The 24029-nt window shown below is 45.9% G+C and overlaps 1 protein-coding gene across 1 annotated transcript in view; it reads right to left on the bottom strand.

Annotated features, from left to right (window-relative positions):
- Window positions 1-24029, bottom strand: part of LOC142576593 (ATP-binding cassette sub-family C member 3-like) — a 117943-nt gene that overhangs the window by 14480 nt on the left and 79434 nt on the right. Inside the window, exons 7-9 of the mRNA XM_075686788.1 lie at window positions 16484-16642; window positions 9038-9204; window positions 6204-6398 (exon numbers count right to left, since the gene is read on the bottom strand). Of these exons, the coding sequence (XP_075542903.1) occupies window positions 6204-6398; window positions 9038-9204; window positions 16484-16642 (521 nt within the window). The remainder of the gene's footprint in view (window positions 1-6203; window positions 6399-9037; window positions 9205-16483; window positions 16643-24029) is intronic.

The raw sequence follows: 24029 nt of genomic DNA, 5'->3' as shown, positions 1-24029 counted from the left end.
ATATTTATGTGCAAAGTGTCAACAAGATGTGCACTGAATTTCTTATTAACAGCAATTATCGCGCTACAAAAACACTACAACTTTTTTTCTCTCCTCATACAATACTTACTCATATTTAAATTTCTAGATTACATGCTAAGCAATTTCCATGCGCAATGAGCTATCTCACTTATTTTTATTGAAGGGCCGTTTATTTTAGTTCCCAGCATTGTCACGAAGTGACTTTTGGCAAATTCGGAAGTAATTTTCTGGAAATGTTGATTTCATAGCCGAACATAATTTTAGTATAAATTGTACCACCTGTAAAAAAAATTAAAATTATTGGGGCTAGAGCATCAGCGATATCTGTAATGAAACATTCTGAAAATGCATACTTTTTGCTGTTATTACTGAGTAAATTAGGCGCTTAAAATTTATAAATATGTTCACCTATGACGTCACATGAAAGAATTACGCCGATGGTATATCAAATAAATAATATTTGTTATTGTAGTTAGTTTCACAGTTCATTATAAATTATTTAGCTCCAACCAATTTTTGCATCATCGCGAAAACTTAAAAGTGCGCCTACGTCACCATTTTATTTTTCCAAAGAAACGCTTTGGTGAAAGCTCCTGGACACAACTACCAAATAGCTGAATTTTTTTCAAGTGAATCGGCGGCTCTCATTTTCGGGGGTCTGGGACGTTTTGCGTGGAATGGCCCTATACGGTTTGCTTCTCTTCTCTTACGCCGTTCGATAGTTATGGTATCTACAGTAAGTTGACAGCGTCGCATGTATAGTGTTTTGGTCTTCTTGGCCATTTAACACATTAAATATCAGTTTGATTTCGATAAATTTTACAGCAGACCTTGTCGACATCTGGTGCACTGTGCTGAGCTTTACATTGCACAACCGCAAGCTTGTCACTTAATCATTTGAATGATCAGAAGAGATGGAGGTGTAACTGTGGTCACTGCTATTGCACACGCATTTGCTCTCTTGTTGTCCTTATAATTATTTGGCTGAAACATGCGCTGCCTCGTATTCAATTGATCGGGTAACTGAGCGACGAAGAAAGCGTTATTTGGCAATTGAGCGTACGCTTTTGTTTAATAGATGGGGGGGGGGGGGCATAGTATATGGTGTTGTATTTCGGCGGTAGCCGCAGTTGAACCACGAATACAGTCACGGCCGCAACGGAACTAGCACTCTTTATTCAGAGGCATGTATATATACAGGTGGCAACACTGGCGCCACTGGCGGCGTGTAAGGGCAAACAGAAACTGAAACTGAGATACTACATATTCCCCTCCTTACAAGAACAAGGTAAGTGATAATAGATTAGTGTTGTTATACATATATACAGTATTTGCAATTAATTACAATTGTCTTCACAATACATGTCATGTGCTCATCATTAATAACACTATGGGATAACTATACAGCATGGCCTAGGACAAGCAACGCCAAAAAGACAAGCAAAAACGACCAATTGCTCGCAGAGACACAGGCATGTGCACATAGTTCGTGCAAGCACTCAAGTTCTGACACTGCACCCTTCTGCACCTAGCACACAAGCTACATGTGGTCCCGGTATCGATCTGGAGGCCTTCTGTTCCTCGGTCGTTGGACCCGACGTTGAAGCACACGGTCATCCGGCACAGCTGACGTTGGAGCTCGTAGCGTGGGCGTAGTTGGTGAGGCCTCGGGACGAGCTGTTGAGGCGTAATCGTTCGATTGCCGAGATGCCGACGACGGAGTCACGGGTTCGGAAACAGCATTATGCTGCTGATTCTATGTGGCTGAAGCAGCAGGTACCCTGGATAGCTTCGACGCGTTCCAGGTTCGTCCATCATCAAGCCGAAACGTTGATGGACCTTGTTGACTGATTACCTTTCTCGGGTGGCTAAACGCGAGGTCTCCCTTAACCGATATTCCAGGTTTTCTTATTCTAACGTAATCACCAACAGACACTGTTGTCTTCTTCGCGGCCCTGCGATGGTCGGTGTACTCTTTGCAGTAGTCTTGCTTGCTCTTAACTCGTTGGCGCAGACGATGAAGTTCGGAAACATGATCGCTGAAGAAAGCTGGTGACGGGTGACCCACAACGTCAAGGCGTGTTCTCGGTCGCCGTCCGTGTAGGAGAACAGACGGTGGAACTCCCGTAGTGGCATGTGGCGTGCAGCGATATATGCCCAAATACTCTGTTACCGCTTGGCGAAGCGGACGCTGTTCCAGCATAGAGACCTGCACAAAATTCTTGAAGACCCGGTTAAACCGCTCGACAAGTCCGTTTGCTTGGGGGTAGTAAACGGAAGAGTGCACAAGGCGGATGGCGCGATCTTTGAGGAACTCAATGAACTCCCTAGATGAGAACTGGGGCCCGTTGTCGCAGACCACCACGTCCGGATAGCCTTCACGGGCGAACACGTGAAGCAAAAAGTTGATGACTGTGCGGGAGGATACTTCACTGCAGAATTGAACATCTGGCCACTTGGAAAAATAGTCGATGAGCGTAATGGCGTATCTGCAGTCATGTGGGGCTCTCTCTATAGGGCCGACGATGTCAACAGCAAGTTTCTGCCATGGACGCTCTGGCAGGGGTACTGGCTGCAAAGGGGTGGTAGCAGTCTTCGTACTTTTGTCAGCCATCTGACATATGCTGCAGTTCTGGATGGAAAGCTCCACTTGTCTGTCCATGCCTGGCCACCAGTACCGTTCTCGTAGCCGAGCTTTTGTTCGAACTATACCAGGGTGAGCTTCATGGGCAGCAGCGATTACCTGCGGTGTGAGAGACAAGGGAACGACGATTCGTTCGCCGCGCAGGAGCAGGTTGTCAACGACGGACAATTCTTCACGTACCAAGAAGAAAGGCTGAAGTTCGCCCGAGAGCGTCTTATGTGCAGGCCAAGATGTGGCGACATAGATCTTGACTTGTTCTAACATGCAGTCATCACGAAGGGCCTGTTGAAACTGCTCTTTAGTGAGGCACGGTAACTCAACAAAGGACACAACCTCATCAAATGAGACATTTTCCTGCGGAGACGGAACTGGAAGGCGGGAAAGGGCATCCGCCACCTGATTTTGAGACCCCTTCCGATACTCTACTGTATACTTGTAGCGAAGCAGCCGTTCGGACCAGCGTGCAATGCGAAGGGGGCGGCGCCCAGTGCCTTGAGAAGAGAGCAGCGAGACCAAAGCTTGGTGGTCCGTGCGCAACGTGAAATGCCGTCCCCACAAGTACGTATGCCAATGCTCACAGGCCCAAACACACGCCAGCGCTTCACGCTCTCCAACTCCGTATTTCTTCTCTGCAGGTGAAAGTGTGCGTGAAGCAAAGGCAACAGTTCGCAGCATGTGGCCATCAACCTGCTGGAGAACAGCACCCAGTCCGCAGTCGGACGCGTCAGTGGACACTACAACCGGAAGGGACGCATCAAACATGTGCAGGACTTTGCTGGAAGAGAGCAGAAACTTCACCTGGGCGAAACTGGCGTCTACAGCATCATTCCATATGAATGGCTGGTTCTTCCGGAGAAGAGCTCGCATTGGTTCTACCACATCAGCAAGCCTGGGAACGAACTTGGCATAATACTCGATCAGTCCGAGGAAAGAGCGCAGACTTGTGCTATCAGTGGGCGCCGGAGTATTCATCATGGAAACAATTTTCTCTGGCAAAGGAGAGATGCCTTGCGCTGTGATCCTGTGTCCCAAGAAGGAAAGTTCCTGTACGCCAAATACGCACTTGTCATTCAACTTGAGCCCTGCTTCCTTAATGCCCCGCAGTACAGCGGTCAGGTTGGCCAAGTGTTCCTGTTCGCTCTTCCCGAAAACAATGATGTCATCGATATAGAACAAAACACCAGAACATCCTTGAAGGATTTTCGACATCATTTGTTGAAATGCAGCGGGGGCGGATGCCAACCCGAAGCAAACGCGCTTGAAGTGGAAGAGGCCATCGTGAGTTATGAAAGCGGTCAAGTCACGGCTTTCAGGATCGAGCAAAACCTGGTAATAGGCCGACGCGAGATCTAGCTTCGAAAAATGCGTTGCCCCATAAAGACTGTGGAGGAGTTCTTCGGTGTGTGGAAGAGAGAAGCTATCCGTAACGACAGCTTTATTAGGCTCCCGTAGGTCCACACAAACACGAATGCCTCCATCCTTCTTTTGAACAACAACAATCGGAGACACCCATTCTGAAGCGTTAATGCGCTCTATCACGCCCAACTGCTCTAGCCGACGAAGTTCCTCAGATACCCGAGCTCGGAGTGAAAGAGGAAGGCGGCGAAGTTTTGCTACAACGGGCGGAATCGAGAGCCTTACTTCGACACGATGTACAAACGCATTTGCTAGGCCGAGGGCGGAGTCGAAAAGACATGCAAATTCATTGCGCAACTGTGCTGGAAGACTTGCAGATGAAACTGGTTCCTGAACTGGAACTTGTACGTTGGTAGCACTGCTAGTTGACGTAGTAGTCTCAAGGCAGCGGAGGGACGAGCCATCAATCTGGAAGTCAAGAGCCATAATGGCGTCGATACCCAGAAGCGATGTACCTTGCGAGACAACGTAGAACAGAATGGACGCCTCGCGTTCCTTGTATGCGACTTTCGAAAGAAAGCATCCTCGCACTGGAATAGGCTTTTTTGAATAATCTAACAGGTGCACACGGGGCGCGGACAGCAGCACCTGTTCGGCAAAATGTTTATCAAAAAGATCCCCCGCTAGAATGGAGACTGACGATCCCGAGTCGATAAGGAATGTTAAAGTCGTGTGACCAACTGCTACCTCGACTAGAATTCCGGCGTGGCCGGACGCGGTCACGCATAGAATGCTCACAGCTTCATTGTCAGTTTCACTGTCGGGCAAGGTTTCATTGTCGGGCAATGTCTGTTCGCTAAGCTCACGAACCGCAACGGCCCGTCGCTTCTTGTTGCACACCGCGCTGAAGTGACCAATGAGACCACAATGATAGCAACGTTGACCTTGGGCTGGGCAGCGGGGTGATGCGGCACGGTGCTGGCGCGAACCACAACGATAGCAGTGAGAGGACGAGTTGTATGGGCGCAGATACGAGGCAGGTTGGCGGCTGTCGTGCTGCACGCTCGCCTCGGTACGAGGTTCACGCAGGCGCGCGTCGTTACGCGGAGGGTGGCGCGTTCCAATGCTTCTATGGTCGTATAGCGCCAAGCGAGAGTGCCCTCATATGCGCTGCACATTGCCGGAAGCAAATTCTCGAATATCCTCATTGGCCTGTTCGACTTGTGAAGCTAATGCCACTGCTCGGGGGAACGAGAGGGTCCAGCCCTCAAGAAGAAGGCGTTCGCGAAGATGCTGGGACGCGACCCCTTCCACGAACTGGTCACGAAGCGAGTCTTCCAGAGACACATAAGAACATGCTACCACGAGAGCACGTAGTGCAGCAACGTACTCCTGTACAGACTCCCCCGGTTGTTGCATACGACGGCGAAACCGGTGCCTTTCCGCGACGACATTGCTTGTGCTTGTGAAATGTTGCTTTAAGGTTTCGATAGCTTCGTCATAAACGGAAGGCTGAGTGGCGTCCCCGCTCTCCTTACTACGTTTACCGCCGGCAGCTGACTCACTGCTCTGGGCGGCATCCGACGTAAGCAGTAGGCTGGAGAAGATACGTTGACCCTCAACGCCGAGGCTGTGTATCAGCAGGGCCTTGCGACGTTCGGGCTTGAAGTCGGATGCTCCTGATGCCAGCAGAAAGTTCTCGAACATCCGGTACCATTGCGGCCAGGGAACAGGAGGGCGGCCGGGTACAGGCAAGAACGGGGGTGGCGGAGCGAGCCCGATACAGCTCATGGCGTAGTAAAGCTGCGGGCGCGGTTACGCCCCTCGAAAAGGTCCCACCCTCGTCGCCATTGTTGTATTTCGGCCGTAGCCGCAGTTCAACCACGAATACAGTCACGGCCGCAACGGAACTAGCACTTTTTATTCAGAGGCATGTATATATACAGGTGGCAACACTGGCGCCACTGGCGGCGTGTAAGGGCAAACAGAAACTGAAACTGAGATACTACATATGGTGGTGTTGATATATTTCTTCCGATGAGCTTCATTCAACGTCTATCCAATACATAAGCAGGTTAAGGTAATTTTATAAATTATAGCAATGGTGGTGCTACGTCAATGAGTGCTCGAGCAGCAAACATAAGAACCGTCTAACGTAAAGCTTGGTTGGGCACCAGCTTACCTGTCATAGTCTAGCACGGTGTGTATGCGATGAGCGATAGCCAGCACGGTGCACTTTCTGAAGGCCTCCCTCAGCGTCCTCTGTATGAGCTTGTCCGTGTCGCCGTCCATCTGTGACGTGGCCTCGTCGAGCAGAATGATCCTGGATCCCCGCAGAAGGGCGCGAGCCAAGCACACGAGCTGCCGCTCGCCCACGCTGCGGCCGTGCAGCGAAAAAGTGAGCCACATTTTTGCACGACTCTTGACGTCAACGTGCCCGAAGCTTGGACCCGCGTGTGCGCCCTACTGCCTACGGCCTATACAGACAAAGGCAGAAGAGCTTGTGCTGCAATTGCTTTCAGCAGAGTCGTCCCCATTGAAACTCTCATTGAGAATGTCAAGCGGTAACTTTTTCGAGCAATCCGGCATGAATAGAAGCCCGACATCTCGCACAACACACTAACTTCTGAACCAGGTTTCGTTGCTTCCGTGCTAATTTGATTAAAGAATTAGTGACATAACTTGTTGATCTCTATTTGTTCTTTATCCCAATATCCCTATCAACAACAGTTAAAGGTGAGTATATAATACATGTGTGTAAAATGCATACATAAAATCAGTAAGTATTAGCAGATCTATATAATTTCATACTGAGTATGAATGAAGAACATCGTCAACTGACAGCGAACCATTTAAACGCAGCAAACATTACCAAGTGCAACATTTATTAGAGGCTGCAGCTATTACAGCGGTCATTCAAGTGTGCAGAAATCTACTTATGGACTGTTTGAAATCTTAAGAAACATCGTCGCCAGCCGCCGCACCAACCTCTCGCCTGCGTAGGACCACTCAAAACATGGCACCTGACAAGGACACCTAGAATATTTACGACATACCATAATAGGCCACTAACTAGCACATACGAAATATCTACTTTATTGGAAGATCTGAAAGTATGTTTAAGTACAAAGTATATTTGTGTTAGCTAATTCATTTGTTCTTAAAAAGGTTTATGGTGAAGGAAATGAACCAGAATATAGAAGGGGCGAGTGCGAATCCACAAGTACTGTGTGTGTTGTCGTATGTGATGATTTGCTTCTAGCTAAACCTATTGTAAGCTACCAAGAAGCTTTCTTCTCGATGACTTCTGATTCTCTCGCGATGATTGCAAGAATATCACAAGACTTTTTGCTTTATCAGGATGCACGTGCTTGCAGTTTTCCACTGGTTCGCGTGTCGGATGCACAGGTCGCACGTTTACATGGTATAGGGGGTAATAATGCGGTGAGTAAGAACATGCGAGGGCAATTTCTGGTTTTCTCTAAACGTCCTCTCGACACGAGACGATATAACATGTGCAAACTGTGAAATACATACGAACTACACTGCTTGTTGCCGCCATGCTTACTACGAGCTGTTTAGGGAGTTCCTGTGGTAGGTCATCAGTTCCAATACTGTGGAGGTTCAACACAACTCGCGCTCATAAATCAATAGTTTGCAGTATGAGGATTGTCAACGCACAGCCGAACGACATACATGGTGAAGGTGCTACCAGCTAAGACCATAACTGACACTGTTTCTTTGATGAAAATGATAGTTTGTTTGCTGCAAAATAAGCGACCGGGCTGGTTGGTATTGTGCCATGTTTGACAGCGGGAATTTAGACAAAGGACGGCGAAAGAGGCGACAAATAAAAGACAAACGCTAACTTCCAAGTAATTTTAGTTTTCGCAGATTGAGTGCTGATTGATTGATCGATGAAAATTAGCATTAGAAATGGGCGAATATCAATTCTTTCAAATACGAATCAAATTTCGAATGGACAAACATGAACGCGCATACAGCAGAACTATTTCATTCGGTATATTTAGGCATGCAGCCCGTACTGACAAGTGAAGAAAAAATTCTACCTATCAGGAAGAAATTCTTAGAATAATGACTATATTACAATTTGTAATGGTAATATTAGCATGGATAGCGTTTCAACAAAATTAGTGGCTTATTGCAAAGAAGATCTTAAAGAAACAATGGTACTGCATGACTATGGTATTAAATGGGTGCGGAACAAAGATAAGGAACTGTGCAAATTAAAAGCTTATGAATGACTCGTGTGTCCTAAGCACAAAATAGCTTTCAAAATGGAGTGTCACTGGTTTCATCTCAAGAGATAAAACTGCTACAGAGCTACGTTGCCAAAAACACGAAATGACAGACTACAAACAAAATCACACGTTGTCTTGGAGGTTTCCACCTCGAAAGCAAAACCAGGACTTATATTACCCATTTCACTTCAGCATTGCTTCAAAACGTTTGTCATTATCACGCTTCCGATAATTGGCGATACTTCGTTTAGTAAACGAAGGAAACGAAGGAAACGTTTAGTAAACAGTAACCATGCCTACACAGTCTGTTGTTGCGAAGTATTTGGTTATGTTTAAAGCATTTGAAAATACCGAATAGAAAGTTTTCCGACCGGAATCAAATATTTCACAATATTTGCATTCGTATGACAAAAAAACCCAATTTATTATACTAAACCAATAGTGAACTGCTCTCCGAACTAATTTTCACGACATGGCACTTTTTACCGGGCACCGAAATCTAAGCGCACAAGCGCTTTTTTTTTTTTTTGCCCTCACACATCAACGGCCGCAACGGCCGGCAATAAAACTGGCAACCCCGTGCTGAGTAGCATAACTACATCGCTATTGATCCAGCGCGGCCTAATGCGTAAGGAGAGAAACTTCCGGCTTGAACTCCAGTTATCTGAGCTCTCGAAGTCTTGGTACACTGAATGCGAGCTTTCGAGTAAGCTTCGCGCTCGGCTCTACGAACGTAATTTAAAGTGTCGCCTACCTTAAATTAGTGCCTCCATCTGCAGTCTCCATCTGCAAGCCAGCTGGGTGACGGACAACCATGGATGTCAGGTGGGCCTGGTGCAGCGCCTCCCACAGTTGCTCGTCTGAGTGCGACCCCGTCGGGTCTAGGTTGACTCTCAGAGTGCCCCGCACCAAGCTCGGATCCTACAAAAGTTTCGCAGGCCAGTGGTTCTCCGATGCTCAGTATATGTTGAACGATAGTTAGTGCAGTGACACAAATACGCTCCGATGCTCAAAGCAGAGGCGGAGCCATCGCGCCATTGGACCAAAAGACATTCAAATGAATGTAAGGGGGATGTTTTACACTGATTTTACATAACAGTGAATATTAACGTCCCGATGGACAGGGGAATACTAGCACGTTGAAGTTGTAAACCGAAGACTGCAGTTATGCGTTCATCTCCCTATTGTGGCGATGAAGGCGCTCATCGTTAATATTGCAGTTGCTTCAGAAAAACGAAAGACGGCCCTTAGTGCGTGGAGGTGCAAGTCGCCGTTCTGCGGAGATATGAACTCATGCCATAAAGCACAGAGTACTTAAATTATCATGTCGTCACGCGTGACACATAAAGGTGAAAACATTTGTTAAATGGCTCCAAACCCATTCTTTCGATCATTCAGGGCTGGTATAATCTGAGTATTCGAGACAATGTTCTTGCGGGGACTAGGTTTGTTTGTTTGTTTGTTTTCTATGTATGTATGTATGTATGTATGTATGTATGTATGTATGTATGTATGTATGTATGTATGTATGTATGTATGTATGTATGTATGTATGTATGTATGTATGTATGTATGTATGTATGTATGTATGTATGTATGTATGTATGTATGTATGTATGTATGTATGTATGTATGTATGTGAAGAGGTGGTGGAGGACAACCAGACGGAAAGACAGGGAGGTCAGACAGTTCTCAGACCGGCTGGCTACCCTGCGCTGAGGGAAAGGGGTTAAGGGGAATAAAGCATAATGGAAAAGAGTTGTTAGAAAAAGGAAATAAGGAAGGAAGAGCAAAATAAAAGTGAAAAAGGAAAGATGAATGCGGCACTGCTTGAAGATTGTCTCTAAGACCAGTCGTCCACAAGAAGCTCAAGAACGCTTTTAAAACCTGTGCTGAAGACGCTTTCGGCCAGTGTCGCAGGACCTTTTCCTCCGACAAAGGGCGATTGTCAACATGCACTATCAAGCACCCTTGAAAGCTCTTTCCTGCGCCCACTGAAGCGGGGACACTCACAGAGAAGGTGGACGATTGTTTTCTCGCATCTACAACTATCGCATGCAGGGTTGTTGGCCATTCCGATACAAAATGAGTATGCATTCTTGAAGGCCACGCCAAAGCACAAGCGGCGAAGAAGCGTCTCCTCAACTCAAGGAAGTCCTGACGGAAGGCGTAGCCGTGGATTCGGATCCATGTTATGGAGAAGACAATATACACAGGTGTTCCAGTTACTTTTCCGTTTCAATGCGTAAATCCGGAATGTCAGTGCATTTCGTCAGACACTTACAAAATTAATACTCCCAAACTGGTGCAGTCATGACAATTCTTTACACGTGAGTAAGCCAGAGGCTGTCAATCGTAGAATAATATATTTGGGGTAAAACAATTAAAATTTTGCTTAGCGCAGGTGTGTTCATCCTTTAATTGGAGATTTTGATTTCTGGTAAACGTCATCGAGTTATATCAGGGGTTAGAATTGCACTGTCTGCCAAATGCAACTCTGAAAATTTTGGTGCAGCAAAAGAAATAAACCTATATAATTAACGCTAAACGAATTGGTGTCTGTTGACGGTAAAAACACAAGCATGCTGCCGGCGAGCCGAGCTAGCGCACCATGCGCGCTGGTCCTTGGTGTGAGATAGGGCGCATGGCACTGCCGCACCAGTGTGTAACGCTGACTGCGCCGGAGGCTAGACTGCATAGACGCCGCAGCGTAAATACGCCGCGCGTGGCGCGCCTCCACGTCACGCTGGCTGTATCCACGCTTTGTTTTTATTCATTTATTTACAGATACTGCAGGCCCTTCTCGGGCCCAGGCAGGAGTGGATATATAGCATACAACTAGGAGAAATAAATTTAAGCCAATTACATGGCATAGTTGCAAAGCAATAATACGTACAAAAGTGAAAAACATGGCAGTACGCTGGACATAAATGAATGCTTGTACAAAAGAACATAATTCAACTCGCAGTATGCTCCACCATTAGACTCAATTTTCAACAACAACTGATATTAATAATGCATTGAACAAATGATTCCAACGAGAAGGAGTTCACTGCCTCCTCAGATAACGTATTCCAATAATAAATTATGAAGTAGAGAGAACTTCTGAACATTATTTTGGTTGACTGGTTGCCGACTAGTTTTACTGCGATGCGCTCTAAATGATCGTTTGAAAAGGATCCTGAAGATATCGTTCCGGTCACAGTTGAACGTTCCAGTGATAAAATTGGTAAATAAATGGTGATCTAAACAAGATTCAGCGCTGCTTACATTTTGGTAGGTTGACCCTATTATGTAAGTGACTGACACTGGAGTGATGTGAGTAAACAGAATAATGAAAAGCCAAACCGAAACTCTGTAATCTCTCGATTTTATTTATGGTGTATTCTTGCCACAGGGCTAAAGTAACAGATGCGTGCTCAATATTGGTGGTACTAGTGTTTTGTATACAATAAGTTTTACGGCAAGAAGAATATTGCGCAGTTTTCTTTTCAAAAACAATGTCTGTAGTGCGGGCCAACACATATTTTGTACATGCGGTTCTCAATTAAGGTTACTCGTAAGAGCGACTCTTAAATATCTAACTTTATCATTTCTCGTTGTGGTATCGTTGCCTATAGAGTAATTTAAGCCAAGGGAAATTCTTTTGTTGCTAGACGTAATGCAAGCTGTTTTAGAAGTGTTTCTTCTGAAGCCCCACACTGTACACAGGGCATCAATACAATGTAAAGCAATGTTCAATGTAATTCCGTCATCTCATTTATTTACGGCGATGTATACAACACAGTCGTCTGAAAATAGTTTAATCCGGGATGGTGGTTCAACGCTAACATGAATATCATTAAACATATAGCAAAAAAGGAGAGGCCCGGGGTCCAAGCCTTGTGGAACACCCCGAGTGCACATGCGAATTGTCGAAGACACTGCAATTTATGGCAACAAAGTCTTTTCTATATCTTAAGTATTATTCAAAACATGCCACTTCTTTCCGCTCAATGCCAATTGCTAGTAGTTTTTTTAGTAAGTCCTGATGATAAGCAACATCAAATCCTTTCGTAAACTCTAAAAAATACAGTCTGTTTGGCCTTTCATATTGAGCGTACTAATTACTTCATCATTTCTTTCAACTAGTTTGGTTGCGGTATACAAACCTGCCTCAATAACGGCCTCAAAGATATTGTGTTCGAATAAATTACAGCCGGAACTAGCTAAAGAAACAGGCCTGTGGTTGTTGAGTTCAAGAGTAGAGACAGATTTATGCATCGGAATGATTTTTGCCAATCGCTAATCATTAGGAATTACTGCAGTGCATAAAGCCATGACAAAAATATGATGTAAATGTTTGGCCACCCATACGGCGTATCTACTCCAAAAGGTATTCACCGTCCTCAGTTATCTCCACTTCAGGCACAGAGCTATCATTGACACATGATCGTGAGAGTGCATGCGAAACCGTCCGAGTGAACTCGGTTGGGAAAAAGGTGTTAAATTTGTTAAAAATGACAGTCGAGTCAACGATACTTTCCCCCGAAACATATATCTCTTGTATACGCTGATATTTGTTCAACTCGAAATGCTCACTGCCGATGCAGGAGGGTATATAACGATGGCGTTTGATTCGACGGTCGGAATTGAGCGATGGCTGTCGAGATAAATGCGAATGGAAGTGTGCTACCTATGCCTCTTGGTGCGAGAAAACGTATCCGCGCGTAGCTGTCTCGTGCACTGTAACACCGCGAAGCTACGGAAAGGGATATATATGAGACATCTGTAGAGACACTGTGAACTAAACCGTAAAATCAACTAGAATACCAATATTCTAAGTTCACTATAGTTCAGTGATCGCCTCCGAGTTTGTTGCAAGGCACCAAAATCAAAAGTAGAGGCGACCACGTAACATTCATATTTGAACGGCGCGCCACGGTGACGTAGAGTAGGCGGAGCGTTATGGGCACCGGCCCGATCCGCCGTAGCCTTCGCACTGCACGCCGTCTAAGAAGGAACGTCCGCACCGCGAATACGGTGGAAGGCGTTCCTTGAATGTCAATAACTACGCTTCTATTGAACGCACTGAAACACTTTTTGCTACGAAGTACGTCTGAAGCAGACTATTTTGACTTGAAGCGAATTGACTTTGATGAAAAGTGGTTCAGGGCCTCTTTAATACCTGGATTGTAATCTGCGATTAAAAATATAGCTGTTGGCGAGCTTGCAAGTTTCTGTTGGTATGATATCTCCTAGCTCAAATAGTTCTCAAATCGCATGTTCTTTCCCTTTTTTTTGTTATGCATCATTCATCCTACATTACTAACAATAAATGACGTATACGGCGCTGTGTTTGGTTGGTATTGGTATTTAGAGTGGTTTGCTCTTTAGAATTTACCAACAAACTCATACATTCGCATCATTAAATATGGCCGGTGTGATGCTGCCTACCTGAAGCCACGGGTATTTCAAATAAATGGATAGATTGAGCGCTATTGGTCTGGCTACGGCGAGTAGTTCCAGCAATCTTATTCATTCGCATGAAAACCGCGACATCGCAAAATGGTATTACAAATAGAAACACTAGAGTAATCTATGGACAGCTTCATAAAAGGCAGAAAATTGGTTGTCGAGAGATACTGACCGAGAACAATTGTAAGTAATCGGCATCACAAACAGTTTCAGCAGAGTTCGCGGCCTGACCTATTGCCATTAATCACGGTAAGTCAACTTGATCCACGAGTGCCCCTGGTGGCACTGAAGTGGCACCCAAATGATTATATAGCAATCAACCCTGTCTCCATTTCCTTACTGGCTTGTTTGTTTACGGTCTATTAGAACGATTGTTGTCAGTTTGTATCAACTTCTTTGAATTGCATGCGATCGGTGGCCCAGCAGCTTACTTAATTACCACGGTTACAAATGATGATGTTTCCTCCGAGGAGACAGCAATACCTTACACTAGTACATGCAAAATATGTCAATTTGTTCTCAAGGACACCAAGAGAACATGACCGTCAACACCGAACGCATCTGTAGTGCGATTTCATGCATACTAATTTGTTGCAACGGCTCTTACCACCGTTGCATTTGTCCGACGGCTCTTACTAACTGAAAGCGGCAATGTTATCGGTACATACTGTCGTCACCGACGCGCTTCCCTTTAAAAAAATTAACAAGGACTACAGGCTCTACAACAGGGATTCCTTTCAGCAGCTTCAACTAGGGAAATTATGTGAGCGCAGCGTCTGTCTTCAGTCTTTTTATATTTTTACACATTTATTCTAGAGCTAAAGTCAATTTGAGATCGGTCACTTCAGGAGACTTCTTGTAAGAAACTAGTACTGCTGCTGTGTCTACCAAAATTTTTGAAAAGCTTTAATCTGCCAATCTACCCAAGATAGAATTCCTTACTTTCAACTTAGAGGCACTAAGACCTCAAAATGTGGCGAGCGAACCATTATATTCTGCCGCAGAGGCAAGGCTATGGTACTTGTAACAAACGTCAAATTGCGGCAGAACCCATCTCACGATGACTATCGACGGTAAAGCGTTATTACTGAATCAACACATCGACATAACCTATTACTGCCGTCCAAACTAGTTATGCACGACGCGTGTATTGCAGCGGGACTTCTCTTTCGCGCTTCGCTAAGAAGATCTGGTGTCATCTAGGGCCGCCACCTTGAAGCCTGCGCTCGCCGTTGCAAATGCACAGGACACCGGTGCGCGCGAACGCTGTTAAAGACGTCATGCGGCAACCAGGCTCCTCTCTCGCGCTTCTTGCTGGACACCAGGCGCCGTGGGATGGCACTAAGAAGAAGTGTGCGCGTGGCATCCGAGAAGAAAAGCGGGACGCGGTGGTGCCTGCGAAAGTTGGGAACCGTTCCCTCGCTTGCCGCACGCTCACTGACACATACTGCGCGACTCAAGTTGGGGAGAAGTTCATTGAAGAGCGGCAAATACCCAGTGCATTCATGGCGCAGCTCTCTAAAGCGCTCCTTGAAAGACGTCTCATTCAAAAGCTGCACAAATCTAGGGCATTTGTGGCGCAGCCAGCTAAGGCGTCGGGTTGCTGTCCTTGAGGAACCCTTGTAGCATGGGTTCGATTCTGTTCAGCACCAGATATATTTGAGGGCATCAACTTTGTCATTACAGAGGGGCAGATTCCCAGTAGCACATGTCTAGTTACTAAGGTAGTCGTCAGAGGCGTTAACTGAAAAGTGTCACAGACTTACTTCCACATGCCCAGTGACCTCCAAGCTTGCATCAAGCTGGTTCACTGAACACCAGCACAGACTGAGTGACCAAAACTATGGGCTCTAAATGGGCGTAAAGAGTTTCTTCAAACAGGGGTACCTAACCAGTCCGGCACTTTACAATTACCTATGTCGGTGTGAAAGTGGTTTGTTCAAAAGCGGCACGTATGTAACATTGACGTACTCAGCGATGCTTGTTGATGTTTTGTCTGGTTTGGACCCTGTTGCCTCAGAACAGCAGCCCGATGCGCTACTCATTTCACCAATGACCACCCAGTGACCAGGGTAGGTGAGAAAGCGGCTAGAAGCAATAATAGAAACACGAACACGATAACATTTTTTTTTGGCCTGGCTCCGCGCAACCTCCGTGATCGGCGCACGCAAGAAGCCGCGTTTCTACCAGGCAACTCGCCTTCGCGCACAGCGTTCGCCTCCAGCACCTCCCGCTCACATTTAGGTTGCGGAAGCTGCAGTTGTGGAGAAGCGTGAGGAGCAGTCAGGGATCGGTCAGTGCTATGAGGTTCTACTCTTAAACGCGAAGCTTAATCGTCCTCCAAGTATTTTCAAAGAACCAAATGTTTTGAAACTGCACAAATCAGAATACGCCATGACAGAAAAGTTAGAATAGCAACCGTATCCTGGTCTGATTGTAAATAGTAGTGCGCGGTGGAAGCCAACAAAGGCCCAAGCGAATATACAACAGACATTCCTTCTAATGCACGTACCATGTAACAAATATGCACGTATCATTCTACTGGCCTTTCAACCTGTAAGCCGGAAGTGTTGTCAAATACGCAAAAAGGTGGCTTTATTTTATTACTATATATTCAGTAAAGACGCTTCCTCAGTTCTTAGAACTTCGATGTCTGACGATCTAAGATGAATGAAAATGAAGAGCGACAGACATCAAGAACATAACATTACCGCCTTATGTTATTACAGTCATATGGCAATACCTGCGGTATTACTGTTATTGCGCTGCGGAGCCTCTTCAGTGGCACATCGGAGATATCGACGTCATCGATGAGAATTCGCCCTTGAGAAGGTGTGAGCATCCGCAGTAGAGCGAGCACGAGGGAAGACTTGCCCGCTCCTGTTCGACCGACAATACCCACCTGCAACAAAAAAAAAAACAGTACCTGTAGCAAATTAAGGCTCAGTGAGCCGATATTTGGGCCCGTTCGCTATTCGAATTATATTGGATGATATTCGCCCTGTAAGCACGGCGCCTCGAATGTGGCTCTGTATCAACTGAGTGAACGTAATTTCAAGCTCCCTGCCCATAGTGAGACGACACATCACCTTGTTCAACAATGTTCACGGACAACACGGTCGAGTTGCTTTCGACGATTGCGCCCTTGCGAGCACTGTCGAGCCTGACTGCGCTTTGCCTCTGTAGACGCAGCTGGCAGGCTTTCTCCGTACGGAAGATGGTTGCGGCCACCTTCGGAAGCCTAAAGACAGTGGGAAAAGTGGCGCCAGCAACGGGCGCTAAAACAGCGCGGGCCACCGAATCTGCGAAAGAGACTCTGCCAGTGACCGTAATAGCGCCGAAGTTAATTACATGCGTTCGCTTTTATTTCGTAGTGCAGTGTGATTGATAAAGCCCAAAATAAACGTCCGAAAATTGCAGAATCTTAGCTTCCTTGATCCGAAAAAAATTAAGACACGTATTCTTGAGCCCCAGAAATTTATATCTCAACTACATCCCTAAGCTGCGACCAGTCCTACTCAGGGTGAGGCGCACAAGGACAACAATTGCTAATAATAATAATAATAATAATAATAATAATAATAATAATAATAATAATAATAATAATAATAATAATAATAATAATAATAATAATAATAATAATAATAATAATAATACTTTATTGCACAAAGTTACAAAGAACAAAAACAAAAGCTCGTGATTCTTAATCTTTCTTCACGACTACTCTGCAATTTAACGTTGAAGTATCCAAATTTTCCCTATTTTAAAACTCAAGCTACGGCCAGGCTTCTCGCCTGAGAGACTCGGCTTGATTATGGAGGTGGGAAAATTTGCTGATTTTTTAGGCAACAGACATTCGCATACGAATATTTAGTGTTCAAAACGGCGGTCACGATCATCATCATCTTCTTCTTCTTCTTCTTCTTCTTCAAGTCCACTGCCAGGACGAAAGGCTCTCCAAGCGATCTCCACTATAACTTTTTCGAGCAATCCCACAGTGCCCTGCGGGCGTGCGGTGCATTATTGGGAAAAAGTGTACTTGGAGTGAGCAGGCTCAACCGGGCGTCCGCCGCCCGTTTGCCACGTTGGCGCTTTGAGAGTTAGCAAAAAAAAATATAGAAAATGGAGAGAGAAGCAGGTACCGCGTATTTCTTGGCGTTGTTCACGACATAAGTACACATGCCAGCAACAACTGCATTTACATATCTATGCAAGAAATAAGGAGTGACGAGCTCTACGCAGTTGTTACCGAGCTGCCGGCATTTTGCGGGGAGATAAGCCTCGCCGTAAACATATCGCGTCCATCGTTTGAAGCTTCGTCCAGAATACAATGTTGTCGAACGTCGCGTAAACAGAGACTGTGGCTTCCTAAAAGAAAAGGTGCCTCCTCTGCTGCCATAGTGGTCTGACCAGACAAGCGCATATACGTGTGAGTTTCTACAAGTAGCTAGGGTACTCGCCGGTTGGTTGCTCCTAGGTATGGCGCTCACGCATTCTTAGTGGTAAAAAATATATATAAATAAATAAAAAGTCTGAGGGGAGAAAAAAGAAATTTCGCGCATACTCCCAGTCGTTTTCACGAGAAAGCATTGTACTATAATTGAATTTATCGCCCAGGCTACACCCAATATTGTGTTCCTGTGTCGCGATCCACCAAAACTGGGTTGTAGCTCGCTATATTGTTTTAATTTGAGCATGCTGGCGACAAGTGAATTAGGTGGCCGTTTCATGTTGGCAATCTCTTCGTAAGTCAATCTATTTGCCGGCACGACAAATAAAAAAGTTATTAGCCAGTTCTGCTTGCGTTTCGGCACACTTGCTATTCGTAGCATGGTTCAGACATTAAGCCACCGATCGTAGCTAAGCGATATGCTTCATCAGAACACTTCCGCAACATCGCGGAGCAAATAAAGAAAGTTACATTTTCGCTTTCATACGTGACGCTAGACATTTATGAAATGGTGTGCTTGACATTACCGCACAAGAAACACGAATCTAAATGAATCCTGTTTATTATTCTTTAAAAAAGTTGTGCGAGAAACTATGCAGAGAATTCCGCTTCTATCATGTCCCATCAAAAAGCCAAATAACAATAACTTGTGAAAGCGAAACAATCAAGAATTTCGACCTTAAACGAAGTCTACCCCACACTTACCATTACAACTGTGGAACATGCTGCTGAGTATATACTATTAAATCTGCAAACTCTTCCTTATGGCTAATTTTCAATACTGGCCATCACCAGGCTTTTGAGAGGGGAAGGGTGTGTGCACTAAATAAATGAATGGTAATGTAACGTAATTCCCAGCTCAGCTGTCAAATAAAAAATAAAGGCAGTGTGCGGGAACGCTAGACGGCTAGCATCGCGAAGAGCGAGATACAGTCGCAGCTAAACAACAAACAAGACGTTCTTGTTTGAATTAAGCAGTAACGTGGCCATCTTGCGAAATTATCTTCAAATATTGCTGCTTAAGTGTGCTCGTACCGTGCAGGCGGATAGCGAAAGTGCGAAGTCCTTCTCTGCGGCCGCGTACGGACATTTCCCACAAGTAATTGCGCTGTCGCTTCTGGCGTTCGCGTGCCAAGAAACACGGACTATTGCCGCTACCTCGCGCTAGCCGATTCCAAATTGTGCCTGCAAGTTCATTTCATCCCACCACCTAACCGGCCACCGTCATCGGCTGCGCTTCCCTGCCCTCGGCACGGATTCCACAGCCCCAACAGAGCACTGGTTATCTCCCTAAGCACGACATAGCCTGCCCAGCTTTCTTTTTACTTGCTATAGTCAAATAGGTTACCGGGTACCCCCGCTTGCTCTCCAATCCCAGCCGCTGTCTTTTTTAACAATATACGTAACATTTGTCGTTACATGGCTCGTTCCACGATCCTGAACATCTTCTCAAGCTTTCTTAATATGCTCCAAGTTTCCGCCCCGTATGTTAGTGCCGGTAGAATGCGTGATTGTACACTTCCTTTCCAACGATAACCTTAAGCTCCCGGACCTGCCCTATGCCTTAACGATCCGTTCAATCAGCTAATCAACGGAATTCCAACCCAACCAAGCTCGTATGTATAATCTAATCTTTTTCACTGGTACTAGTGATTGTATTGTTACGGGGATGTTGCGAGAATGTAAAAACTATATTTACAATATATATACATGATGAGTCAGAATAGCTAAGATGGCTGACCACCAACAATACGCAGCAGCCAGTGTCTCCGAACTCCTTCTTCCTCTCTCTTCTCTCATTCTTCTGTAACAATATCTTTAGTTTTACAGCGAAGATGTATATGGCTAGCTAATTCGTGCGTCCGTCCGTTTGTCGCCTGAAAGCCAAAAACTCCTCCGGCGCTACCCTATGCGCATGCGCGAAATAAGAAGAGAAAAAGTGAGGCGCGCAATTGGCGGTGTCAGTGGTGACGTCGTTTCTCTCCGTCGCAGCTGAGCGAGCGCGCAGCAGTTTCTCTCCGGCTCTGAAATGGGTACGCCACGCGTCATACGTACTCCTGAGGAGCGGGCAGCTTTCGATCAGCAACGCCGCGAGCAGAACCGGGAATGAGCTGGTCTACACCGTGCCGATGCTGAAGCCCGGCAAAAAAAGCAGGCTGGTGCAGCCGAGCGCAAGAATCAACTGCGTACCGAGATACGGCAGCCTACCATCATCATCATCATCATCAGCCTAGTTACGCCCACTGCAGGGCAAAGGCCTCTCCCATACTTCTCCAACTACCCCGGTCATGTACTAATTGTGGCCATGTTGTCCCTGCAAACGTCTTAATGTCATCCGCCCACCTAACCTTCTGCCGCCCCCTGCTACGCATCCCTTCCCTTGGAATCCAGTCCGTAACCCTTAGTGACCATCGGTTATCTTCCCTCCTCACTACATGTCCGGCCCATGCCCATTTCTTTTTCTTGATTTCAACTAAGATGTCGTTTACCCGCGTTTGTTGCCTCACCCAAGCTGCTCTTTTCTTATCCCTTAACGTCACACCCATCATTCTTCTTTCCATAGCTCGTTGCGTCGTCTTCAATTTCAGCAGAACCCTTTTCGTAAGCCTCCAGGTTTCTGCCCCATATGTGAGTACTGGTAACACACAGCTGTTATACACTTTCCTTTTGAGGGATAGTGGCAACCTGCTGTTCATGATTTGAGAATGCCTGCCAAACGCACCCCAGCCCATTCTTATTCTTCTGGTTATTTCAGTCTCATGATCCGGATCCGTGGTCACTACCTGCCCTAAGTAGATGTATTCCCTTACCACTTCCAGTGCTTCGCTACCTATCGTAAACTGCTGTTCTCTTCCGAGACTGTTAAACAATACTTTAGTTTTCTGCAGATTAATTTTCAGACCCACCCTTCTGCTTTGCCTCTCCAGGTCAGTGAGCATGCATTGCAATTGGTCTCCTGAGTTACTAAGCAAGGCAATATCATCAGCGAATCGCAAGTTGCTAAGGTATTCTCCATCAACTTTTATCCCCAATTCTTCCCACTCCCGGCTTCTGAATACCTCCTCTAAGCATGCTGTGAATAGCATTGGAGATATCGTATCTCTCTGTCTGACGCCTTTCTTTATAGGGATTTTGTTGCTTTCTTTGTGGAGGACTACGGTGACTGAATCAAACGCTTTCTCGTAATCAATGAAAGCTATATATAAGGGTTGGTTATATTCTGCACATTTCTCTATCACTTGATTGATAGTGTGAATATGGTCTATTGTTGAGTAGCCTTTACGGAATCCTGCCTGGTCCTTTGCTTGACAGAAGTCTAAGGTGTTCCTGATTCTATTTGCGATCACCTTAGTAAATACTTTGTAGGCAACGGACAGTAAGCTGATCGGTCTATAATTTTTCAAGTCTTTGGCGTCCCCTTTCTTATGGATTAGGATTATGTTAGCGTTCTTCCAAGATTCCGGTACGCTCGAGGTTATGAGGCATTCCGTATACAGGGTGGCCAGTTTCTCTAGAACAATCTGACCACCATCCTTCAACAAATCTGCTGTTACCTGATCCTCCCCAGCTGCCTTCCCCCTTTGCATAGCTCCTAAGGCTTTCTTTACTTCTTCTGGCGTTACCTGTGGGATTTCGAATTCCTCTAGGCTGTTCTCTCTTCCACTATCGTCGTGGGTGCCACTGGTACTGTATAAATCTCTATAGAACTCCTCAGCTACTTGAACTATCTCATCCATATTAGTAACGATATTGGCGGCTTTGTCTCTTAACGCACACATCTGATTCTTGCCTACTCCTAGTTTCTTCTTCACTGTTTTTAGGCTTCCTCCGTTCCTGAGAGCCTGTTCAATTCTATCCATATTATAGTTCCTGATGTCCGCTGTCTTACGCTTGTTGATTAACTTAGAAAGTTCTGCCAGTTCTATTCTAGCTGTAGGGTTCGAGGCTTTCATACATTGGCGTTTCTTGATCAGATCTTTCGTCTCCTGCGATAGCTTACTGGTTTCCTCTCTAACGGCGTTACCACCGACTTCTATTGCGCACTCCTTAATGATGCCCATGAGATAGTCGTTCATTGCTTCAACACTAAGGTCCTCTTCCTGAGTTAAAGCCGAATACCTGTTCTGTAGCTTGATCCGGAATTCCTCTAGTTTCCCTCTTACCGCTAACTCATTGATTGGCTTCTTGTGTACCAGTTTCTTCCGTTCCCTCCTCAAGTCTAGGCTAATTCGAGTTCCTACCATCCTATGGTCACTGCAGCGTACCTTGCCGAGCACGTCTACATCTTGTATGATGCCAGGGTTCGCGCAGAGCCTACCAAGCCGTCGTCTAATCAACCGTTGGGATTAGTCCTGTGATGAACACCGGAACCATACATTTCAGCTTCCTTCGTTACATCTGTATGGAGTGCTTGGGCGGTAATTTTTCGCTTATTCTTATCCTTGTACCCTACGTTACTTGATTACGATTACGTGGAAACTTCGCGATAAAAATCACACAAGAAAGACGGACAGGACCAGTGCAGACTACTAGCAACCTGCGTTTATTTTCGCGAGCATAAGTATATTTGCATACCAGGAAAAACAGCGAGGGAGCGAAACACCTGCATGCGTCCTAACCTATTTAAGACAGCGAATTACCTGTTTTCATAAATATAGTTAATCACTTTGCCGATTGATAGAGATGATGGTGAACTAACACATGCAGGCCATATGGAATACACTACAAATGCCTCAAAGATTGTCACAGATTGCAATAGCTGCGGGCGATACGCGTCTCGTGGAAGTGAGGCCTGCACACGCACTGGACGCAATTAATGCATCGCCAAACCGCTACCGCTATTTGCTACACGGTTGTTGGCATGTTCACGCAGGCGGTTGTATAACAACGGCTCGTCTGCCCGTTGTACAGGTCACTACAAGATGTAGGAACCTCATACACCACTTCTTCCTTGCAGGGGACGAAACGAGTTGAATGATTTTTTTTCAGCAGGGAAGTTTCTCTAAGCGAGAGGCACTCACTCGCCTGCAGATACAACCCAGTTTAACGGGCGCCGAATATACCACTTCCACTCCATCGCGTGCAGCAGCCCTTTCTTGCTGAGGGAGACGCCGTGAAGGTAGAGAGAGAGGATCCCGGCCAATTCTGCCCTGTCGACCCCTGGTTCAGCTTTCTTTTTGGGCAAATGGGATTCTCGTAAAATTACTTCTGCCAGCCCGACAGGAATTGCTCTCGAAAACTTCCCTCCCTTAGTCTATCAACTTGATGAGGGAAAGTGAGAGCGAGTTGATGAGGACAGGAATGACCTAAGGCATTCCTCACGACGGGTAGTGCGACAGCGCGGTTCACAACCTTCAACTGGTGAGGGGAGAAAGGTGCGTTTCTTTTGCGGGGGCGGGGCATAGGTCCAGCTGGTATGTCTGTAGCCGAAGTGAAGCGTGAGGCCGAGAAAGCGAAATTGGTTACCTTGAGGCAGTTCCTTGGTGAAGGAAAGTCGGAACAAGCTTGTGTGGAAACTGCAGAAAATCTGGTCGAACTTATTTGCTGACTACGGCAAGGTAGTCATCGACACAACGAAATACCTTTACCCACCCGGTCACGCTTAAATAATCTTGCAAGCGCCTGTCGTAGCACGCTAAATGAAGGTCGCTTGATATCGGCGTGATGCATCACCCACTGCATGCGCCCATTTTTTCTACGTAGAACGGCTCGTTTTGTCTGAGGACCGTGGAGCTGGGATAGAAGAACAAAATGTCCAAAAACCTGGTAACACTGGTGAAGACGGCGTTGAGGAAACGTACGGCTCTGTACCCTTCAATCCTTTCTTGCACGGCATCAA

The sequence above is a fragment of the Dermacentor variabilis genome, chromosome 3 (genome assembly GCF_050947875.1).
Source record: "Dermacentor variabilis isolate Ectoservices chromosome 3, ASM5094787v1, whole genome shotgun sequence".
NCBI lineage: Eukaryota > Metazoa > Arthropoda > Arachnida > Ixodida > Ixodidae > Dermacentor > Dermacentor variabilis.
This window is presented reverse-complemented; position numbering and strand designations above follow the sequence as displayed.